The sequence below is a fragment of the Lissotriton vulgaris genome, chromosome 8, assembly GCF_964263255.1.
Source record: "Lissotriton vulgaris chromosome 8, aLisVul1.2, whole genome shotgun sequence".
NCBI lineage: Eukaryota > Metazoa > Chordata > Amphibia > Caudata > Salamandridae > Lissotriton > Lissotriton vulgaris.
In genome coordinates this window covers 344,713,515-344,731,538 of record NC_141696.1, presented here as the reverse complement: position 1 = coordinate 344,731,538, position 18,024 = coordinate 344,713,515, and the positions used below count along the sequence as shown (strand labels likewise).

Here is an 18,024-nt window from a genome sequence, read left to right as displayed (position 1 = left end):
TCCTTATGCGGTGAATGTTGTATCACACCAAATACTGCATGGAAGATTATGGGACAACTGCAGAGAAAATGGGAAGTAAAGCAACACTCAAACTTAACTTTAAACAGCAGATGATTCTTGCCGGAAAGTTTGATGTATTAAACAGCAATGGATCAGACAATAGTAAATACAATTAGCTATAGTTTTATGAGTGTTTTATATGACACTGTAGGATCAATTTATCTCTAAATCCAGATTTGCCTTTTCTCCACCTCTTCCAATCAAGAGATTCACTCAGTACACGCCTGTGTCAATAATCATGTGGCAAATCTACCCCGACAGAAAAAAAGAAGAATCTAGGCTTTCTATTTGATGCTGACGTTTCCCTTAAGGTTCAAGTGCTGTCAGTTACCAAATGTTATTCTTCAACATGACCCAGCTCAAGCCACTTCAGCCCCTTGTCTCGCAAAGTAACCGCAAACTGGAGGCTGGGGCTGCAGTAGATGCCCATCTCAATTACTTTAACACCCTCTACATGGGGTTGGCCAATAAAATGTTGGATAGACTTCAAAGGGCTCAAAATTCTCTGATGCTGGCTCTTTGGAAACTGTAATACTGGCTTCCTGCTAGCGGATGCATCACAGTTAAAATTCTATATATAGCTTAAATGCGTCCATCAGATGACTCCTAGTTAATCTGAGTTCACGCGGGTGCAGTTCGGACACTACAGATTCGGCTCACACCCACAGTGGTAGGAGAAACATGAAGACTCACTTGTTTAGATAGGCAGCATTATAACCAGCTGGAAGGGACCCCTGGGGTGCTAGGCCCATAAAAAATGTGGTCACTCATTCACTCATGCGTCAGTGCCTTTGAATCTAGTGCTTACTTTACCTTTGAGGTGCACTTGTGCACAGGATGGTTTATGGAATCAACATAGTGGTGCCTCATACAGCGGGAAGGATCCGAGTCCAAAAGGAAACCATTGTTCTTTTTATTGTCTGTATCCCCCATGAGTGCCATCAAGGAGAGCATCACAATCCAGACAACTAGGACATGATATCCCATTGTTAACGTAAGCTTACGGGATGGGCAGCAGGAGGTTTCACCAAAGAATCCAAAGACAGGGGCTTGGCCAAGTTCCTTCAACAGAGAAAGACCACTCTGGTTCCAGGCTTGGGCTTGTCATTGTTTCAGGTATCCTGGAGTCCTGGGATTGCTGTAATCCATCAAAGCAACTGCTGCTGTTCTGCAACAAAAGACAGGAAGGAGAAGTATTATAATACAGCACACAGCTACAGGCATCAAAACAATAATGATGATTAAATCAAAATCTGTACTAGAGATCAGCAATCCATAACCATGAGTAGAGCTTTGGGACTTCAGTGAATAGGCTGGCGTGCTCTTTCATACAGATTATTACTAATTTCTCTGAAGTTTTTTTTTTTTTTATCAAAGGACAATTTGCTTGTAGTCCTGCATTTGGTTCGGTCTTTTTTTTTTTTAAATGAACGTATCAAAAGAGCAGGCTTTTAAATAGGCTGCAATATTTCCAGAAATAGTCTACTTTTGATCAATTACATTTCGCTAATTGTCACCACATGCTTAGAGTTTTTAATCCCCTTTGGTCCCTTGCTAGAAACCAATTATTTTCGTTAAAATCTCATAATTAAACAACAGATGGTGGCTGATGTAGTGAGTATGGCAAATTCACATTTAGAAGTAAACAAGTTGCGTCTATGCAATTATATTTTCATTGGTTCTGGATAAATGATATGTTTGTGAAAGTGATGACTAAATACGTTCAACCATTTCAATTAGATTTCGGTTTAAGTGAACTAGAGGCTTTTCGAACTACCCAGATAGGGCACCAGGTGATTGCCACTGAGGGTAAGGAGTGTTCATAACATAGGATATCGCTTTTGAAAGTTTACTACATCCCATGTTTAGTTCTTGTCGTCTTAAATCTAGCACCAACAAGATCCTAGAATCACAGTGCGAAATATATACATAATAATTTCAGAGTTCATGGCAGGCGGATACATGGCGCCCATCTGTGGGAGGCAACTGAAATGTTCAGGGGTAGGAGTATGTTTTGTGTTGGAGGAGTTGCAGGAAGGTAGGCCCTGACACATCTAAAAGTCCTTGACGTAGAAAGATAGTGGGAGATTGTGCTTCCAAATGTCCATGCTGCCAACTCTCAGCCCCAGGGATTGGATGTGTCTCATGATTCTAGGGCTGGTTTGTAAAATGTTTGGTCCTCCTCTAATATAGGAGCAGTGCGACCAGGCATACGGTGCTAGAAGCTAAATATGTGCTGCTCTTCATGGGGGTGGGAGTGACACCTGTCAAAATATGAGACAGTTATGGGAAGGTCTGGGATCTCCTCACCGCGATACGCGTTACTTGTTTTAAAGCTCGTTGTGCATCTATGAGCTGCATTACCTGCATGGCAGGGAGATTCGTTTTGCATTTAGTATTTTGATGTATGTTTAAGCTCTATGTTTTGGTGAACACTTTCCTTACTAACGCTGCTCTGTACATGTTTACCTTGTACGGAGGTCAGTCAATGAGCTCTCAAGCATTCGGGGGCAGATTTACAAGCCCCTTGTGCCGCTTTTACGCCGCAGTTGTGTCACTTTTGTGATACAGCGGCTGCGCAAAAGATGCGCCATGGTGCGGGGTACTTACAACGTGACGCATCTGGGAGATGCGTTACGTTGTAAAGTCCTGCACCAGAAGGAGGCGTTCCTGCGCAGGGGGGGGGAGGGGGCTCCTAAAAGTGGCTGAGTGAAATCTACAAGATTTCACCCAGTCACTTTTGAGCCCATGCTGCGCCAAAACCCTGCGCCTGCTTGAAGCAGGCGTAAGGATTGACGCAACATTCTAACAATAAGCCCCCCCCCCCCCAGAGCATTGCTGGAGCTGCGTCGCGCTTGCGACGCAACTCCAACAATGCGCCACTTTTACGGCACAGATGCGTGACGCATCTGTGCCGTTTTTGCCCCATGGTGCACCGCATTGTAAATGCGGCGCATCCAGGATGGCGGAGCTGCGGTTCACAATAAGTGATGCAACCCTGCTGATAAGCAGGGATGCGTCACTTATTGTAAATCTGCCCCTTAGTATCTTGGCCAGTGATGTATTGAGGAAACCCTCAGTCAATCAATAAGCTCCGAGGGAGAGCAGTACTTTTTGCCCTAAGCCTCCTATTCCTTAATACCCGGGCATCTATTAAAAACTTTTTTTTTTAAAGGCCTATTATTAGTCGGTCAAGATGCAAAGGTGTTCTATATGGCAGCATCATGGTACTTTTCGTTTGATCTTATACTGAAGGCTGCCTTTACCTGGCCCATTAATTTTACAGTATGCATAACTGAATGGGTGATGTTATCCACATTGATTTCCCTCCCTTGTTCCCAACAGACTGATTTCATTCCAAAAGATTTTCTCTGTCAGCATCAGTGATGTAGTGCTTGTATGTGTCGTCTTACCCAATCCCCATCTTTCATACGGATTTGATTATGAACTTAGATAAATTGTGCTCTCACTGGAGCTCTGAAAAGAACATCTTTGTTTGGTAAAGTGGGCTAGATCTGTATTCACATTTCTGCCCTAATCCCAGGTCCCTGGGAGATATCCTAACCACTTCTGACAATAATGTACACTGTCAATTTTCAAAGCGATGACTGCTTTACAGATCTATTTTTGCTTGTAAGATGCAGAGTTTCTGGAATCCCCTCAAACACATGTTCTTCAACCACTGTATGTGAGTGTACCTGGTTCCAGTTGCCAATTAATGAATTATTTTCTGAGGGCACTAGAGGTAATTCTAAGAGTATCACAAGTTCTTAATAGTTTATTTATCCGTAGAAGTGCTCCTTCTATTCCTGTGGAGGTTGAGCTCATCCGAGCACACTAGGTGCTTCAGATGTGTACTTGATGATAAAGCATGTCACGAGACCAAACTCCAGTGGGTGAGAGTCCTTTTAAAAACATCTAGGGTTTTTCAGGATACAAAAGGACGTTATAATGGCACCACCCCACTTTGATTAACTCTATTTTATTTAGTAGTTGAGTGGTCTCACTCCTCTAACTTCTCACTCCCTCTTGTTGGTTGTGTTGGCAGATACCCAAATTCAACAATTATGTGACAGAGCTAAGTAGTTGGATAAATTATAACCTACTTCCAATCAAGTTGTGAATGTCAGTATTATTTTATTCTCTTGTTCACTATACTTCTGGGATGCACAAGTGAGTACATCAATTCTTGGCCCACGCGCCCATCCTTGTCTCAGGTAAGTAACAGCCTGATTCATCAAGCTTTTTTGCGCTCGCAAAGGGCCAGAATTTGAGAATCTGGCCCTTTGCGAGAGCGATTTTTGCATTTGGGATTCATCATCCCAAATGCAAAAATCGGTAATTGCGATCTCGCAATTTTGCGAGGAATTGCATTTAAGAAATCTCTATTTGAGATTCCTTAAATGCAATTCATCATCCTATTTTTTTTTGCGAATTCGCAATTTCTAGGCGCAATTTACCGCGAGGTCAGACCTCGTGGTAAATTGCGAAAACTCAGAAAAATGCATTTAAATGCATTTTTCTGAGTTGCATGTTACACACACACATGTCCTTTGGACATGTGTGTGTGCAACACATGTGTAAAATTTCATTTGAGGGGTGCTACAGGGTGTCCTGTGGACACCCCTGGCACCCTTCAAATCGCTATCTTATTTGCGATTAGCCTTTTGGCCCATAGGAATGATTGGGGAGTTATTCCTTATTTGCGATTAGCAATTAGCTAATCGCAAATAAGGAATTGTAAGGAATCGCATTTTTTTTGCATATTCCTACATGAATCCCGTTTTGCGAGTCCTTAATAGCGATTCGCTATGAATCGCTATTAGGGCCTCGCAAAACGGGAGCATGATGAATCAGGCGGTAAGTATCTTTTAGAACTTTATCTGGGATCACAAACCACTGCAGTTATTAGGACCTGCTAGACTCACACATATTGATAAGACTTCCTTGTCTGTCTCTTTTTCTAGATGATGTCTCGCTGGACAATGCCTTGGTCTCTTCAAGGCGTGACTACCACAGTCGACTAAACCTGAGCCTTTAAAAAAACACACAGCTGAATAAAGTGGTAAAAAAGGGTCAACAATTCAGCATTGCTCATTTTAATTTGCACATAGCCCATTACATTTGCACTTTGGGGGCCATTGACAGGCTCCTAGTGACCAGTTACACTGATTTGAGGATATTTTGTAAGGTACATGATGTGTATTGCAGGACAAGTCCAAGCTCCTTTCAGAGGATTTTTCCAAAATGCACCCATCGAAATGCACTCCTCAAAACAACACCTGATTTGTATCCCAATATGCAGTCTTGCCCGCGCTACCTCAGGTAGTTTCTTTGTCTGGCTGTCACACTATGAGACAGAATACCTAATTACTTCTTTCTTATCAAGAAACTAGCCTTATAATGCAATGTGTCCTCATTGGACTTGGCACTTTTTGCAGTGTCATCCTTGAACTTTTTGCCTTCCTCCTGTATTTCTTCTGACCTGCTGTTGGTGGTTTTATGACTCTGGTCACTTTGCCATTGCTGATCAGTGCTAAAGTGCATATGCTCTCTGTAGGAGAGTAGGGTCTGCTATCCTATGGTCACCCCAATTTTTGCTTTTTGCTTCACTGGTTTTCGACTTACTGAGGCTGTGGGCCTGCTAATCAGACCCCCAGCCTGCTGTTCTCTCTCTAAATTTATAATACATGTGCTATAGGTACATACCACAATTGGAAATGGACTCCTTGTCAGCCCCTGTACCATGCACTATAGGTGCTCAGGGCATAGGTGCCACCAAGGCCTACCAGGGGCTGAAGCATAGCTTTTGCCACCCCTGGCTGGTTCTTAAATTGACACAACTGGCTGATCACTCAGCTGGGGCAAGTGGGTGTAATCACCCCTTGCTTAGATATAGTATACCTATATCTAAACCTATATCTGGACACATATATAGCCTGTAAGCCACTCCTATGGAAGGCCTCATCAATCCTGGAGGCAGAGTGCGTGGTTTTATGTGAGATGGAGCTCTGGAATGAGCTGAGCCTGTCTGCAGCTGTCGGGAACAACTCCCTAAGCTGATCCGGGATAATGCCATACCATATACTCTTAAGCGCCTTATAATCCTCGCGGTTATATAGCAACTTTGGTTTGGCTTTATCAAAACATGTCGTGTAAGGTGTCATACGAATTGGAATACTACCCCCTCGCCAGTTCTGGCGACGGGGGTAGCATTCCACCCTTCTAGAGGGAGAAGACATGTTACTTTACTGAAACGCGGTTGATTTAAAATGAGCCTCAGATCCACAAAATGGATGCCCCTGCCACAGACACGGGTCTGGCCTCTTGCTGCTGACCGAAACTCGGCAGAGGAGGCCTGGACAAAGAGTTTCCTGTCACAGGGCGGTGTCAAACCACCCCAGACAGGAGATAGTGGATTGGAGTAGGGAGGTTTCAAAGAAACCAGACACTGCCTGGGGAGCACAAGGCTGCCCCTTGCAGGATCCGGCCAAACCGGTTCTGGGGCCTCCCAGCCTAGCAGGATGTCCAACCCCCGAGATTCGAATAAGAGGGGGAGCAGTGCCAATGCAACTCAGATCATCCTGAAGAAACATAAGAAACGAATTCTGGACCCTTCGACTTTCTACACGACGTGAGAAGACTGAAGAATCTCCCTTGTGGTCAAGGAGTGACCACCCTGTGCAAACAGGTACCATCCAGCCCTCGACCCTTGCTTTGTTGCAGTTCCCGCCGGAACTCGAGCGACAGAGATCGACGAGATCAAGCTTGCCTGCCTTCTACCTGCCCGATCCACAGTCCCTGCAGAGCTGAGACCCGTGGAGGCGACCGGAAGCGTGGGGCACGCCATCTTGAAAAGGCCACGAGACGCTGACCGTGCAGCCCACGAGTGACCCTCGAAGCTGTACACCGGGGTTTGAGAAGCCCCAGCCCCGAGCTCCACTTGCACCAAAGCTCACCCCTCCACACTCGACGAGTGCTGCGTGGGACCCTTCTGCTTGTGTGTGCTCGACGCGTTGGCCCGGTCACTTGCCAGCTGGCTTGTGGCCCCTGTGCCGACGAAACTTGAAATACGACTCGCTTTTCTGGTTGCTCCAGATCTGCACCAGCTCCTGTGAAAAGGAGCCCCCACTCTGACCCTCCTGGTTCGAGTGATAAGCAATCTCCCGGTTCCGCGTGGATTGCTTTTGCCAAGTGCTGTTTGCTACAATCTTGAAGCCGACGGTGCTGACGGCGAGAGCCTACGTGGGACAGATCGTGACCTGCTCCTGGACGTCGCAGATGCCCCAGAGCCCACGTGACAGCGGAGAGAAGCCTATCGACAACCGCCTGATTGCGCCCGACATTGCCTGGTTCCGTCCTGGTTCCACCCTGGTCACTGCTGAGTGACCCAGACTCTGTCCCCTCTGCTTTCAGGTACTTTTCTACTTCGATCCACCCTTGGATCGCACCGGACACTTCTGCTTCACAGCGCCTGCAGCTGCAACAGCTTCAAGCACCAAGAACCTGCGTGTCAGAACCCGACGCCACTTCGACCCTGTGCACCCACGGCCTGTGGGTGAGGTAACATTGCAACGCCGGTGTCCATACACTGGTACACACCTCTAGGGTCTGTGTCTAAAGTTTTGTGTTCCTAGGTTCAGCGGAAGTATCTTTTTATTCACTTTAACTAACTTTTACGCACCATTGACAGTGCATTGGTGCGCGCCGCACTTTCCGTGCTGCACCCGTCTCCTGTGGGCTTCTCCCGACTTCATCATTGTTAGTCCTGACTGCTCCCAGCGAATCTCTAGGCCCTAGGCCTAACCATTGCTCGATAAGTGTTACTTATACCACTTTTTTAGTATATGGTCTGAGTGGCCACCCGCCCTCATCCATAATTGTGCAACTTTATATGTGTAACAGTGCTTTTTGATTTAACGCTTGTGCCCCTTTCCTCATAAAGAGTACTGGGGAGTAATTTAGAAATAAATACATATATTTTTATAATATATACTTGTGTGGTGTCCTTTCATTTGATTACAGGATTGTATGTGGTAAAACAGCTCGCTTAACACGACCTCTTAAGTTAAGCCTTTAAGGCTGCTTAGTCCATGCTACCACTAGGATAGCTTGTCTAACAAGGTTGACTTACAACCTGACATCTTTGGGGTTTGTTTGGACTGATAACCAGTGGTTCCAGAATTGGAAACACTACCTATCAGGCCAACTTCTCACATTGGTGTGCAGCGGTGCGGATTTGAGCTTGCTGTTTGTTTTACCATTGCAATCTTTATCAAATTGAAAGATCACATCAAGTACCTCTAGGTACATATAAATCAAAAGCTTAGCATATTAAGTTCTACTGAACTTAGTAGTTGTAGATTAAAGGGATTAGCACACCCTGACTACAACTCACTAGCAAGGTACAGTAGGAAACCACTTAGTGTAGGTAAGTGCACCACTTACACCTCACTAGCAGTCATGTCTGAAACAGGTAGAGCTTCAGGCTCTGCTCCTGTAATAGTTGATCCTATAGGGACAACATCCAGATATGACAACCTTAGCCACAAAGACCTGAGTGCCTTGTGCACAGCCAGGGGGCTAAAAAAGGGCAGAGGCCCTACCATTCCTTCCCTAGTAGCTCTCCTAGAAAAGGATGACCTAGATAAGGTGAGTCAGACTCCCTTAGAAACAGAGGAAGGGATAAACTCCCCTGAGAATGAGGATCTTCCAGAGGAAGTAGAGGAGGAGGAGGAAGACCCAGAGGAAGGCTCTGATTTAGAAGAGCCTGAAGATCAGGATCAGGGGGGAAACCAGGTACAGGTTGCCAGGCTTAACCAGGCCAACTTGGACCTACATGGGAATGGAGAGGGCCAGCACCACTCCAGATCTCATAACCACATTCTCCCAGGTAACAGGAGGGTGAGATCTCTATCAAGGGATTCTCATCTTTCTAGTGCCTCAAGAGAATCTCAAAGAGGAATGACTTCCTCCCAGAGAAAAGAGCATAGGGCCAGGATGAGGGCTGTCCAACTCCAAATAGAAAGGGAAGAGGTAGCCTTGGCTCAAGCTAAACTTGCTTTAGCAAGAGAAAGAAAATTGTGTGGCTTAGATGCCACTGGTGGCAGCAAAGTTCCTAAAGAAAAAGACAGGGCCTATGACAATAGAAACCTGACAAAAATTGTGCCCCCCTACAAGGAAGGGGATGATATCCACAAATGGATGACTGCTCTTGAGAGGGCCTGCATGGTACAGCAGGTCCCTGAGGATCAGTGGGCAGCAATTTTATGGTACTCCTTTTCTGAGAAAGGGAGGGACAGGCTCCTCACTGTTAGACCTGAGGATGCCAAAAACTACTCTGTTCTGAAGAGTGCTCTTATTGAAGGGTTTGGCCTAACCACTGAGCAATACAGGTTGTTGTTCAGAGACACCCAAAAAGCACAGACTCAGGACTGGACTGATTTTGTAGATTGTGCCACTAAGGCTCTGGAGGGTTGGCTGCAGGGAAGTAAAGTTTCAGACTATACAGGATTGTACAATCTTATGATGAGAGAGCAGATCCTTAATAACTGTCAGAACCAGCTGTTGCATCAATACCTTGTTGACTCTGATTTGACCTCTCCCCAAGAATTGGGAAAGAAGGCAGACAAATGGGTCAGAACAAGGATTAAGCAGAAAAACCAGAACCAAGGTGACCAGAAGAAAACAGACCAGAAGGGTGGGAATCAGAAAGATAAAGAAAAGGACCAGAAGTCTTCAGGCCCCCAAACTAGCAATAAGGAGGGGGGTTCCCAAAATGGAAACAAGAAAAAGAAGAATGATGGCCCAAAGAAACCTTGGTGTAATACCTGCAAATCAGTTTCACACTGGGGCAGTGAATGCACTAAGAAAAATCCAGTCCCCACCACTGCAGCTCCTAAAGCAACTGCACCCCCTAGTACAGTCAGCAGTGGTGGTACACAGCCAAAGGGTTTAGTAGGGTTGACCCTGGGTACTGAGGTGGAATCTGGCCTAGTCAGAATCCCCACACAGGCAGTTCTCCTATATGATGTGGACTTATCTTTGCCCACTGCAGTAAGCCCCAGTAACCTGGGCAAATATAGGCAGACTCCCTTAATTAATGAGAAACTGGCTCAGGCCTACAGGGACACTTGTGCCAGTGTCACAATGGTGACACCTGGCTTTGTGGACCCTGGACAGATTGTACTAGGTGAAAGTTACCTAGTGACCAATGCAAGCAACTCCACTACTTCCCATAGTAGGGCTGTTGTGAACTTCTCCTGGGGAGGGGTAGATGGCCTAAAGAAAGTTGTTGTGAGTGCAGACCTCCCAGTAGACTGTCTGTTAGGCAATGATCTTGAAAGCTCAGTTTGGTCAGAAGTGGAGTACAGGACTCATGCAGAAATGCTAGGGATTTCAGCTCATGTCCTTGCAGTGACAAGGTCTCAGGCTAAGAAGTGCCTTCCTGAACCAGTGGTGGATCTTGAAACAATAGACCAACCACAACCCAAGAGAAGGAGCAAGAGGGTTAAGGCTGTGCCTTCCCACTTGCCCCAGGTTGAGGATCAGGTTTCACAGGAAACTGATTCTGCAGTCCAAGAGGAGACTGTCTCTGAGGAGCTTGAACCTGATCAGGTTGAGTTTCTGGGGACAGGGGGACCCTCAAGGGCAGACCTGGGGCAGGCCCAATTAGATTGCCCTTCACTTGAACCCCTCAGACAGCAAGCTGCTGCTGAGGCTGCAGGGAATGCTCAAGGTACCCATAAGGTGTATTGGGATGAAGGACTCCTTTATTCAGAGGCTAGAGACCCCAAGCCTGGCACAACCAGGAGGTTGGTTATACCTTTGAAGTTTAGGGGCTTCCTTCTTACCTTGGCCCATGATATTCCCCTTGCAGGACACTTAGGCCAGAATAAGACTTGGGACAGGCTTGTTCCACACTTTCACTGGCCTCACATGTCAGAAAATGTCAAGGAGTTTTGTCGCTCCTGTGTCACTTGCCAAGCCAGTGGTAAGTCAGGTGGCACAACAAAGGCCCCCCTGATACCACTACCTGTGGTGGGGGTACCCTTTGAAAGAGTTGGAATAGACATTGTGGGTCCCATGGATCCTCCAACAGCATCTGGGCACAGATTTATACTGGTGGTAGTGGATCATGCCACCAGGTATCCAGAGGCAATTCCCCTGAGGACCACCACAGCTCCTGTGGTGGCAAAAGCCCTCATTGCAGTTTTCTCAAGAGTGGGCTTTCCTTTTTTTTTTTTTTTTTTTTTTTTTTTTTATTTCATCATCAGAAAAACAAAGTGTAAACAATTGATTATTTTAACATATATATCAGTTATAACAGAAGTCATTCAATTAGTGCTTTGTCAATTAAAGAATCAAACGAATTGTACAACATATTCTTAAAAGGCAAAGTTTAAACGAAAGCAAAAACAAAAAAACAACAAAAAAAAGAGAAAAAAAATGAAAAATTACAAAGAGTGCTAAGCAGTTTTTGACCCCACCGACTATAATCTTGTAAGAATAAGCATGAGTCTATCCCTCTTTTTAGTTAACCGTCTAATTTAATTTTCCATTTTTCAACTGGGGCCCATATCCGCTTCCCAAGCTGCTTTGCCTTCGCACCTTTTTTTTCATATAAAGCTTTCTCTAGAGTATAGATAGCTAATAATTTTGAAAGCCATTGTTGAAACGAAGGAGGATTAGAGTCTTTCCATACCGTTGCAATACAAAGCCGGATCAGCGTCATTGCAATAAATAAAAATTCTTGATGGGGTACCTCCTGCCCCTCCTTTGCCACCCCAAGAACCATAATCTCATTAGTTAATTTAATCGAGATTTTCAATTCCTCTTTAAAGAATTCCTCCATAGCTTCTTTAAGGGGATCTAGTTTAGGACAAGCTGCAAACATATGTATTGTGTCAGCCTCCATACTCTGACATCTTGGGCAGAAGATCCCACTCGTGCCCCCCCAACTGGCTATTCTATGCGGTGTATAATATAATTCATATAGAGTCTTAAAATATTGTGCCTGCAGATTTGCAACCTTTAAAGTAGTGTTTCCTAACCTGAGCGATTTTTCAGCCTCATTTCCTGATAGATTTAATTTATTTCTCCATTTATCAAATACCTTTCCTCTGTCATCCTCATTATACTGGCATAATGCACCATATAGTTGAGAGATTGTGCATCCATCCTCATCTCGAACAAATTCCATCAGGTCTACCCTAATAAATTTACAATTGCCTGCTTGTTTTCTCTGCAGGACTGACCTTATCTGTAAGTATTTGAAAAAGTCTCTCTGATCCAAATTGTATAGCTGTTGCGCCCTTTCAAATGTTATTAACCCTGATTGATCTGTGATGTCTCCAATTGTGCTGACCCCAAGATTATCCCACCGCCTCATCACTTGATCATGGAATACATCTGGGAGAAGTTCATTCATATATAAAGGAGTATAAAAATTCATTCGCCCTAATTTAATTTTCTTCCGGATAATTGACCAAGCTGAGATAGCCGCACCCAACACCTTGAACTTCGTTCTTTTATAATAGTTTAACTCCCTGAAAGTAAGGAGTCCCTTATTAGAATCCAAAACCAGCAGTTCATATATATCCGGAATGCCAGCATTACCCCTCCAGATATCTTTCGTATTTCCTCCGAGAAGTCCTTTACAATACTGAAGGACTGAAGCAAAATAATATGTTTTAAAGTCCGGTGCTGCAAGGCCCCCCCGTTCTTTAGATAGTGCCAACATCTTAATGGATCTTCGGGTTCTGCCCTTTGCCCATATAAAGCGATTACAAATCCCCTCTATTTCTTTAAACCACTTATTAGTAAACAATAAAGGAATCGTGCGGAATAAATATAAAATTTTGGGCAGGAACAGCATTTTTATAACATTACAGCGACCTATAATTGTTAAATGTAAATTGTCCATCCTGTCTAGGTCTAATTTTGCCTTTTTAATTACAGGGGTCAGATTTTTCTCCACAACCTTCGATAAGTCGGATGTTATATTAACGCCCAAATAAACCGCAGACTCTATAACTCTTTCGTCCTGAATATTAACAAATTGATTAACAACTATTTGCGTTTTCCCTTGGTTCAATTTATACCCTGATAGAAGACCATATTTTTTAGCTTCATCCTCGATCTCTCTAATTGCTATTACTGGTGTTGATGATGTGATTGCTAAATCGTCCGCGTATCCCAATATTTTGGTCTCGTATCCATTCAGCATAATTGGGCTGATATTTTTATTTTTTTCTATATATCTAATAAATGAATCAATATAACAGGCGAAGAGTAGAGGGGAACATGGGCATCCTTGCCTGGTCCCACGTTCGATTTTTATTACCTCGCTCAATTCTCCCCCTACTCTCAGTCTGATACTCGGATTTTTATAAAGGGCTAGGAGGCAAGATGGCGTCAGCGGGAGCAGTCACTGACTGAGCCCTCTCCCACCCCTGGAAGCTGAGCGTGAGAGCCTAGGGAGAATCAAGGGAGAATGAAGTGATTTGACCTGCTGCTCCTTTCAACTGGCAGGCTAATTCATGGATGATCGTGATCTTGCTGGAGAATATTAACGGGAACTAAATAAGAATAATATACCTCGGGCATTAAGAGTCAGCAGCAGCAGATATGGTGCGAAGCCGAGTTTGAAGCCGAGAAACATGGAAAAACTGGAAACTGGAAACACACCACTTTTCTGATCTGAAGACTCGACCGGCACTGTCAATTAACTAGTATTGACACTGAGCAATTGAGGCCTCTTTGCTAGAGGTTTGTGAATCCTTTTTTTTGCTCGAGAGGCTGTTACTTTTCACCTGATATTTGACATCTGGTTAAATTGGAACGACGTGGCTATCAACAATTCACTGGCAGCTTATGAAAAAAAAAGATTAAGGATTTTCAACAGCTGCTTTTGTTGCATCAGCGCCTTCTCTTGCCCTGCTCCCTCCTCCTTGTTCCCTGTCCCTACTGTAATTGCTAACTAGCTGCTTGATTACCGGCTCGATTGCACAGACTCTGAAGTTGAAAGGTGAGGAGCGGGCACAGGGTGGCAGTAGCGTTCAAGGAATTCAAGAATTTTTGGAATGATTACAGACGAGTCAGGAGCGAAAATGACTCTGTGATAGCACAAGTTTACAGCTACAGCTACTCCTTAAGGTACTGTTCGTACGGTAGTGTGAGTACGAGAGGGAGGGTGTGCTTCTGTTAGGTGACGTGAGTTAGGCAGAGTTAATATACTTAAGGGAAACTCAGAGGAGAATACCAAAATACAAGTAACAAAGCCCTTGACAAGAAATACAGGGCGCTACAACAACAAAAAGATTTACCTTTGTCTTTTGTTTCTCCATCTGGAGCAGCTCCGCTTTGCTGGCCGGAAAAGGGTCTGATCCCTGACCCGGTTTCATCTACCAATCACTTGGTCGGAAGCCGACAGTGGCTATTTATACCTAGGAAGCAAGGGGAAAAGGAGGCCCTGCTCTTAAAGTCACACACCCACAATAGCGAATAATGCGAGAAGAGCTTCGATGGAAATTTCAGGGGCAGCATTATAGGCACTTAGACAGTGTTTCACGAAAGAGGCTGAGTGGGAGAAAGACTAAATTCGACCTATTATGTAATTTATTGTGTGGTAACAAAATCATAGAGGTTGTAGTGACAGCAGCTATAGCTATAGCTGCCCAGGAACTTGCCAAGGGCCCACAAAGTAATAGGCAACGCCCGCAATGCCCGCAATGCCCACAAATAAAATGGAATAGTCGAAATTCTGAAGATGGTGAAAGTAGATCTGACCTTCAGTGGCCTTTGTGTCCTTTGTGTCAACTCAACTGCCAAGTAAAGGGATGTGATCGTAGGGGTATTTCAAACACCCCAAAACTGAGAAACTCAGGGCAGGAAGCAATCTCTACATACTCTACCCAGATAAAGCCAGCAGATCAAAGCGACGAAACCAGGAATATTGGGGGGACTATAAAGCACGAAGAGATAGGTAAGATGAGCAAGATGGACACAGAAAAGATGGAGAATATCCAAGAGAGCGTTCAGAAGGAGATATGTGAACTACTTGATCAAAGCTCGGTCAATGATCTAACTGTGCTTCAATTAAATACCCCGGGTGTACAATGGAATGAGGAGCTTGAACCTAATAAACATAATGATTCTAACGAGAAAGTACAAGATGCAGACAGCGACCATACCCTGAAGACATTGCCACAAAGACGAGAAACTAGAGGGACCAAAGCAAAAGATGTAAAAAATAAGGAACGAGAACAAGATGGAGGGAAAGAGAGAGCCAAAGGCAATGAGAAAGAGAAACAGAAGGGGAAGGAGGACGACAGAGGTAATAGAAGGGGTCTAGAAAAAGATAAAGAAGAAGGCAAGGACAAGGACAAGGACAAAGACAAAGCTAAAAGCATCAACTATAGAGAACAACATGGAGCTAATGAAAAATTAAAAAAGGAAAAAAAAAGTGACAGACAGGCAGCAAAAGGCAATGGCGGAGAATCAGATAAAATGAAGGAAAAAACTAAAGAGAAACACAAGGAGAAGGAGAAAGACTATGAAGATACTGAAGAGATGGAATTAATGTTAAAGAAAGCTAAACGCTTGCAGACTATCAAAGAATTAAAAGCAAATGCAAAGATGACGGGAGAACCAACTGCATTGCAGCCTAGTATATTAAATATCTTCAGTCCAGTGCCCAAAATTGGGGCAAATAAGGGGTTGAGTCATGCGGTAATAACCCAGGCGTCAGCAAAACCGGACAGGGAAAGCGAAAGACTCAATTTAGCGACCAATGGACAAGTAAATCTAAATCCCCTACCTGACAAGCTACTTTTGCTAGGAAATGATACAAACTCTGAGGAGTCTGATGTAGACATGTATGAGACTGGGATTTCGACTGCTAGCGAGACGAGTGGTGTCAAAAAAAGTCGAGACCAAGAAACATCGTCCCAGGAAAATCCAGGTCACTCTGGAACAAGGAAAGAGAGTGATCCTGGACAAGGAAGCACACCCAGGAAAAAACTGGAGAAAAGAAGAATAAGGAATAAAAGACTAAATAGATCTACCTACGATGAAACCACCGATCAAGGAAGTAATACAGAATTGACTAATCCTCGGAAAAACTTAAAACCTGAAAAACCAAGAAAAGCAACGGTGAATCAGGAAAGTGGGGAGGAATCTATTGTGGACATCTCTGAATACGATGAGGCAGAAGAAGCAAAGGATCCATCTCTGAAAGATATATTGACTTCAATAAAGAAACTCCACAAAGATGTTAAAACAGACACACAAAAGAACCACCTCGCTATTCAAAAGCTCCAAGGGGCAGTGAATAAAGTGGGCAGCACCTGTCTGGCGATTTCTGAAAGGATGATATCAGTAGAGACACGAACTGACCATCTGGAAAAAGATGTCACGTATCTGCAAAAGCAAGAAAAAAGACAAGAAGGCATTATACAGGACCTGATGATAAAGGCGGAGGAACAGGAAAATAGAGCCAGGCGGAATAATCTGCGATTCCTGGGGCTCCCAGAAGGTGTTGAAGACAACGACCCAAGAGGGTACATTATTAAACTTCTTAAATCATCTATGCCCGAATTGCAAACCTGGGAACTAGAGAGAGAAGTTCAAAGAGCCCATCGTTTTCCTCTTACTCAGTCTAAAAAAACAGAGAATCAATCTAAATTTCCAAGGGCAATGCTGGTGTTTTTTGGAAATTTTTTACTTCGGGACTCCATATATGATTTAGCTCGCCCCACAAGTAAGAAAGAGTACAATGGTAGTACATATTTTGTTAGACCACATTTTGCCCACGCGACCGTGGAAAGGAGATGGAGGCTGAGACAGCTATTTAACCCTTTTGAACAGATTGGTGCTAAAGTGTATTTACAAAACCCGGCAAGACTGAAAATAATATTCAGAGGCTCAACTCGGGTCTTCACTAGTGAAATACAGGCTGAAAACTATCTTAAAGAAATTTCTGAGACTGTGAAAAAATAGACCGAAGATACGAGCAAGAACTCATTTCTTTCCTATGTGAAACAAAAAATAAGTGTCATATTAAGAATCTCTCGCTGGTGAAAAAATAACGGGAGAACAATAATAAGTGCTATTCACATATGAAATAATATACAAAAAACTTTACTAGAGGAGCAAAAGAAAAGAACCCTTGATTGCAAAAACCTTTTTTGTATGGAAATGATATAGTCACGCAAGGTTGGGGGGGAGGGCACTGAGGTGCACTGACCAACGAGCGCCCACACCTGGTTCCGGCTGGACCCAGGATGCCTCAAGGGGAGGAAAGGGGAGGGAGTGGTGGGGGGGCCTTTGGGGGAGTAAAGGGGGGGAAAAATCATCATCAGATAAGGAAAGGTGTCATAATAAAGGGGGAGAAAGGAAGGGGGGAAAGGAAAAAAAAGAAAAAAGAAAAATGATACGCATAGTCACAATTAATGTATGTGGATTAAACGATGCAAGAAAAAGAAGGGAATTGAAAGAATATTTTAAAACACTGCAAGCTGATTTAATTTGTGTTCAGGAGACACATATAGAGATTTCTCAGAAAACTTTACTGGAACAATTGGGGTATAAAGTACTGACATGTACGACTCAGGGTACGAGAAAACGGGGGGTTGCAATATTAGCTCGGGGAAATGGAACTGCAGTAAAAAAACAACAGGTAGATAGACACGGGCGGTGGGTCTTAACGGAGTGCCAAATTCAAAGTTTTAATTTTACTTTATGTTCTATTTATGCACCAACAGAGGACGACCCAGAAACTCTAATCCATATAAATTCTCAACTATCCAACTGGCCTCTCCCCATTATACTATGTGGCGATTTAAATATAAATGGTCTTAATGGGTTGTGGAAAGATGATCCTGCAAGGTTTACTGGTAAAAAGAAAAAAACTCATAGAGCTCTGATTCAACTCATGCAGGACAATGGGTTGATCGATATTTG

At 44.0% G+C, this 18,024-nt stretch overlaps 1 protein-coding gene across 2 annotated transcripts in view; it reads right to left on the bottom strand.

Moving 5' to 3' along the window:
* NDP (norrin cystine knot growth factor NDP) overlaps window positions 1-18,024 on the bottom strand; it is a 394,105-nt gene that overhangs the window by 139,496 nt on the left and 236,585 nt on the right. For both annotated transcript variants that reach the window (XM_086933274.1, XM_086933273.1), the window contains exon 2: window positions 874-1,228. In XM_086933274.1, the coding sequence (XP_086789400.1) occupies window positions 874-1,047 (174 nt within the window). In that variant the 5' untranslated portion in view covers window positions 1,048-1,228. The remainder of the gene's footprint in view (window positions 1-873; window positions 1,229-18,024) is intronic.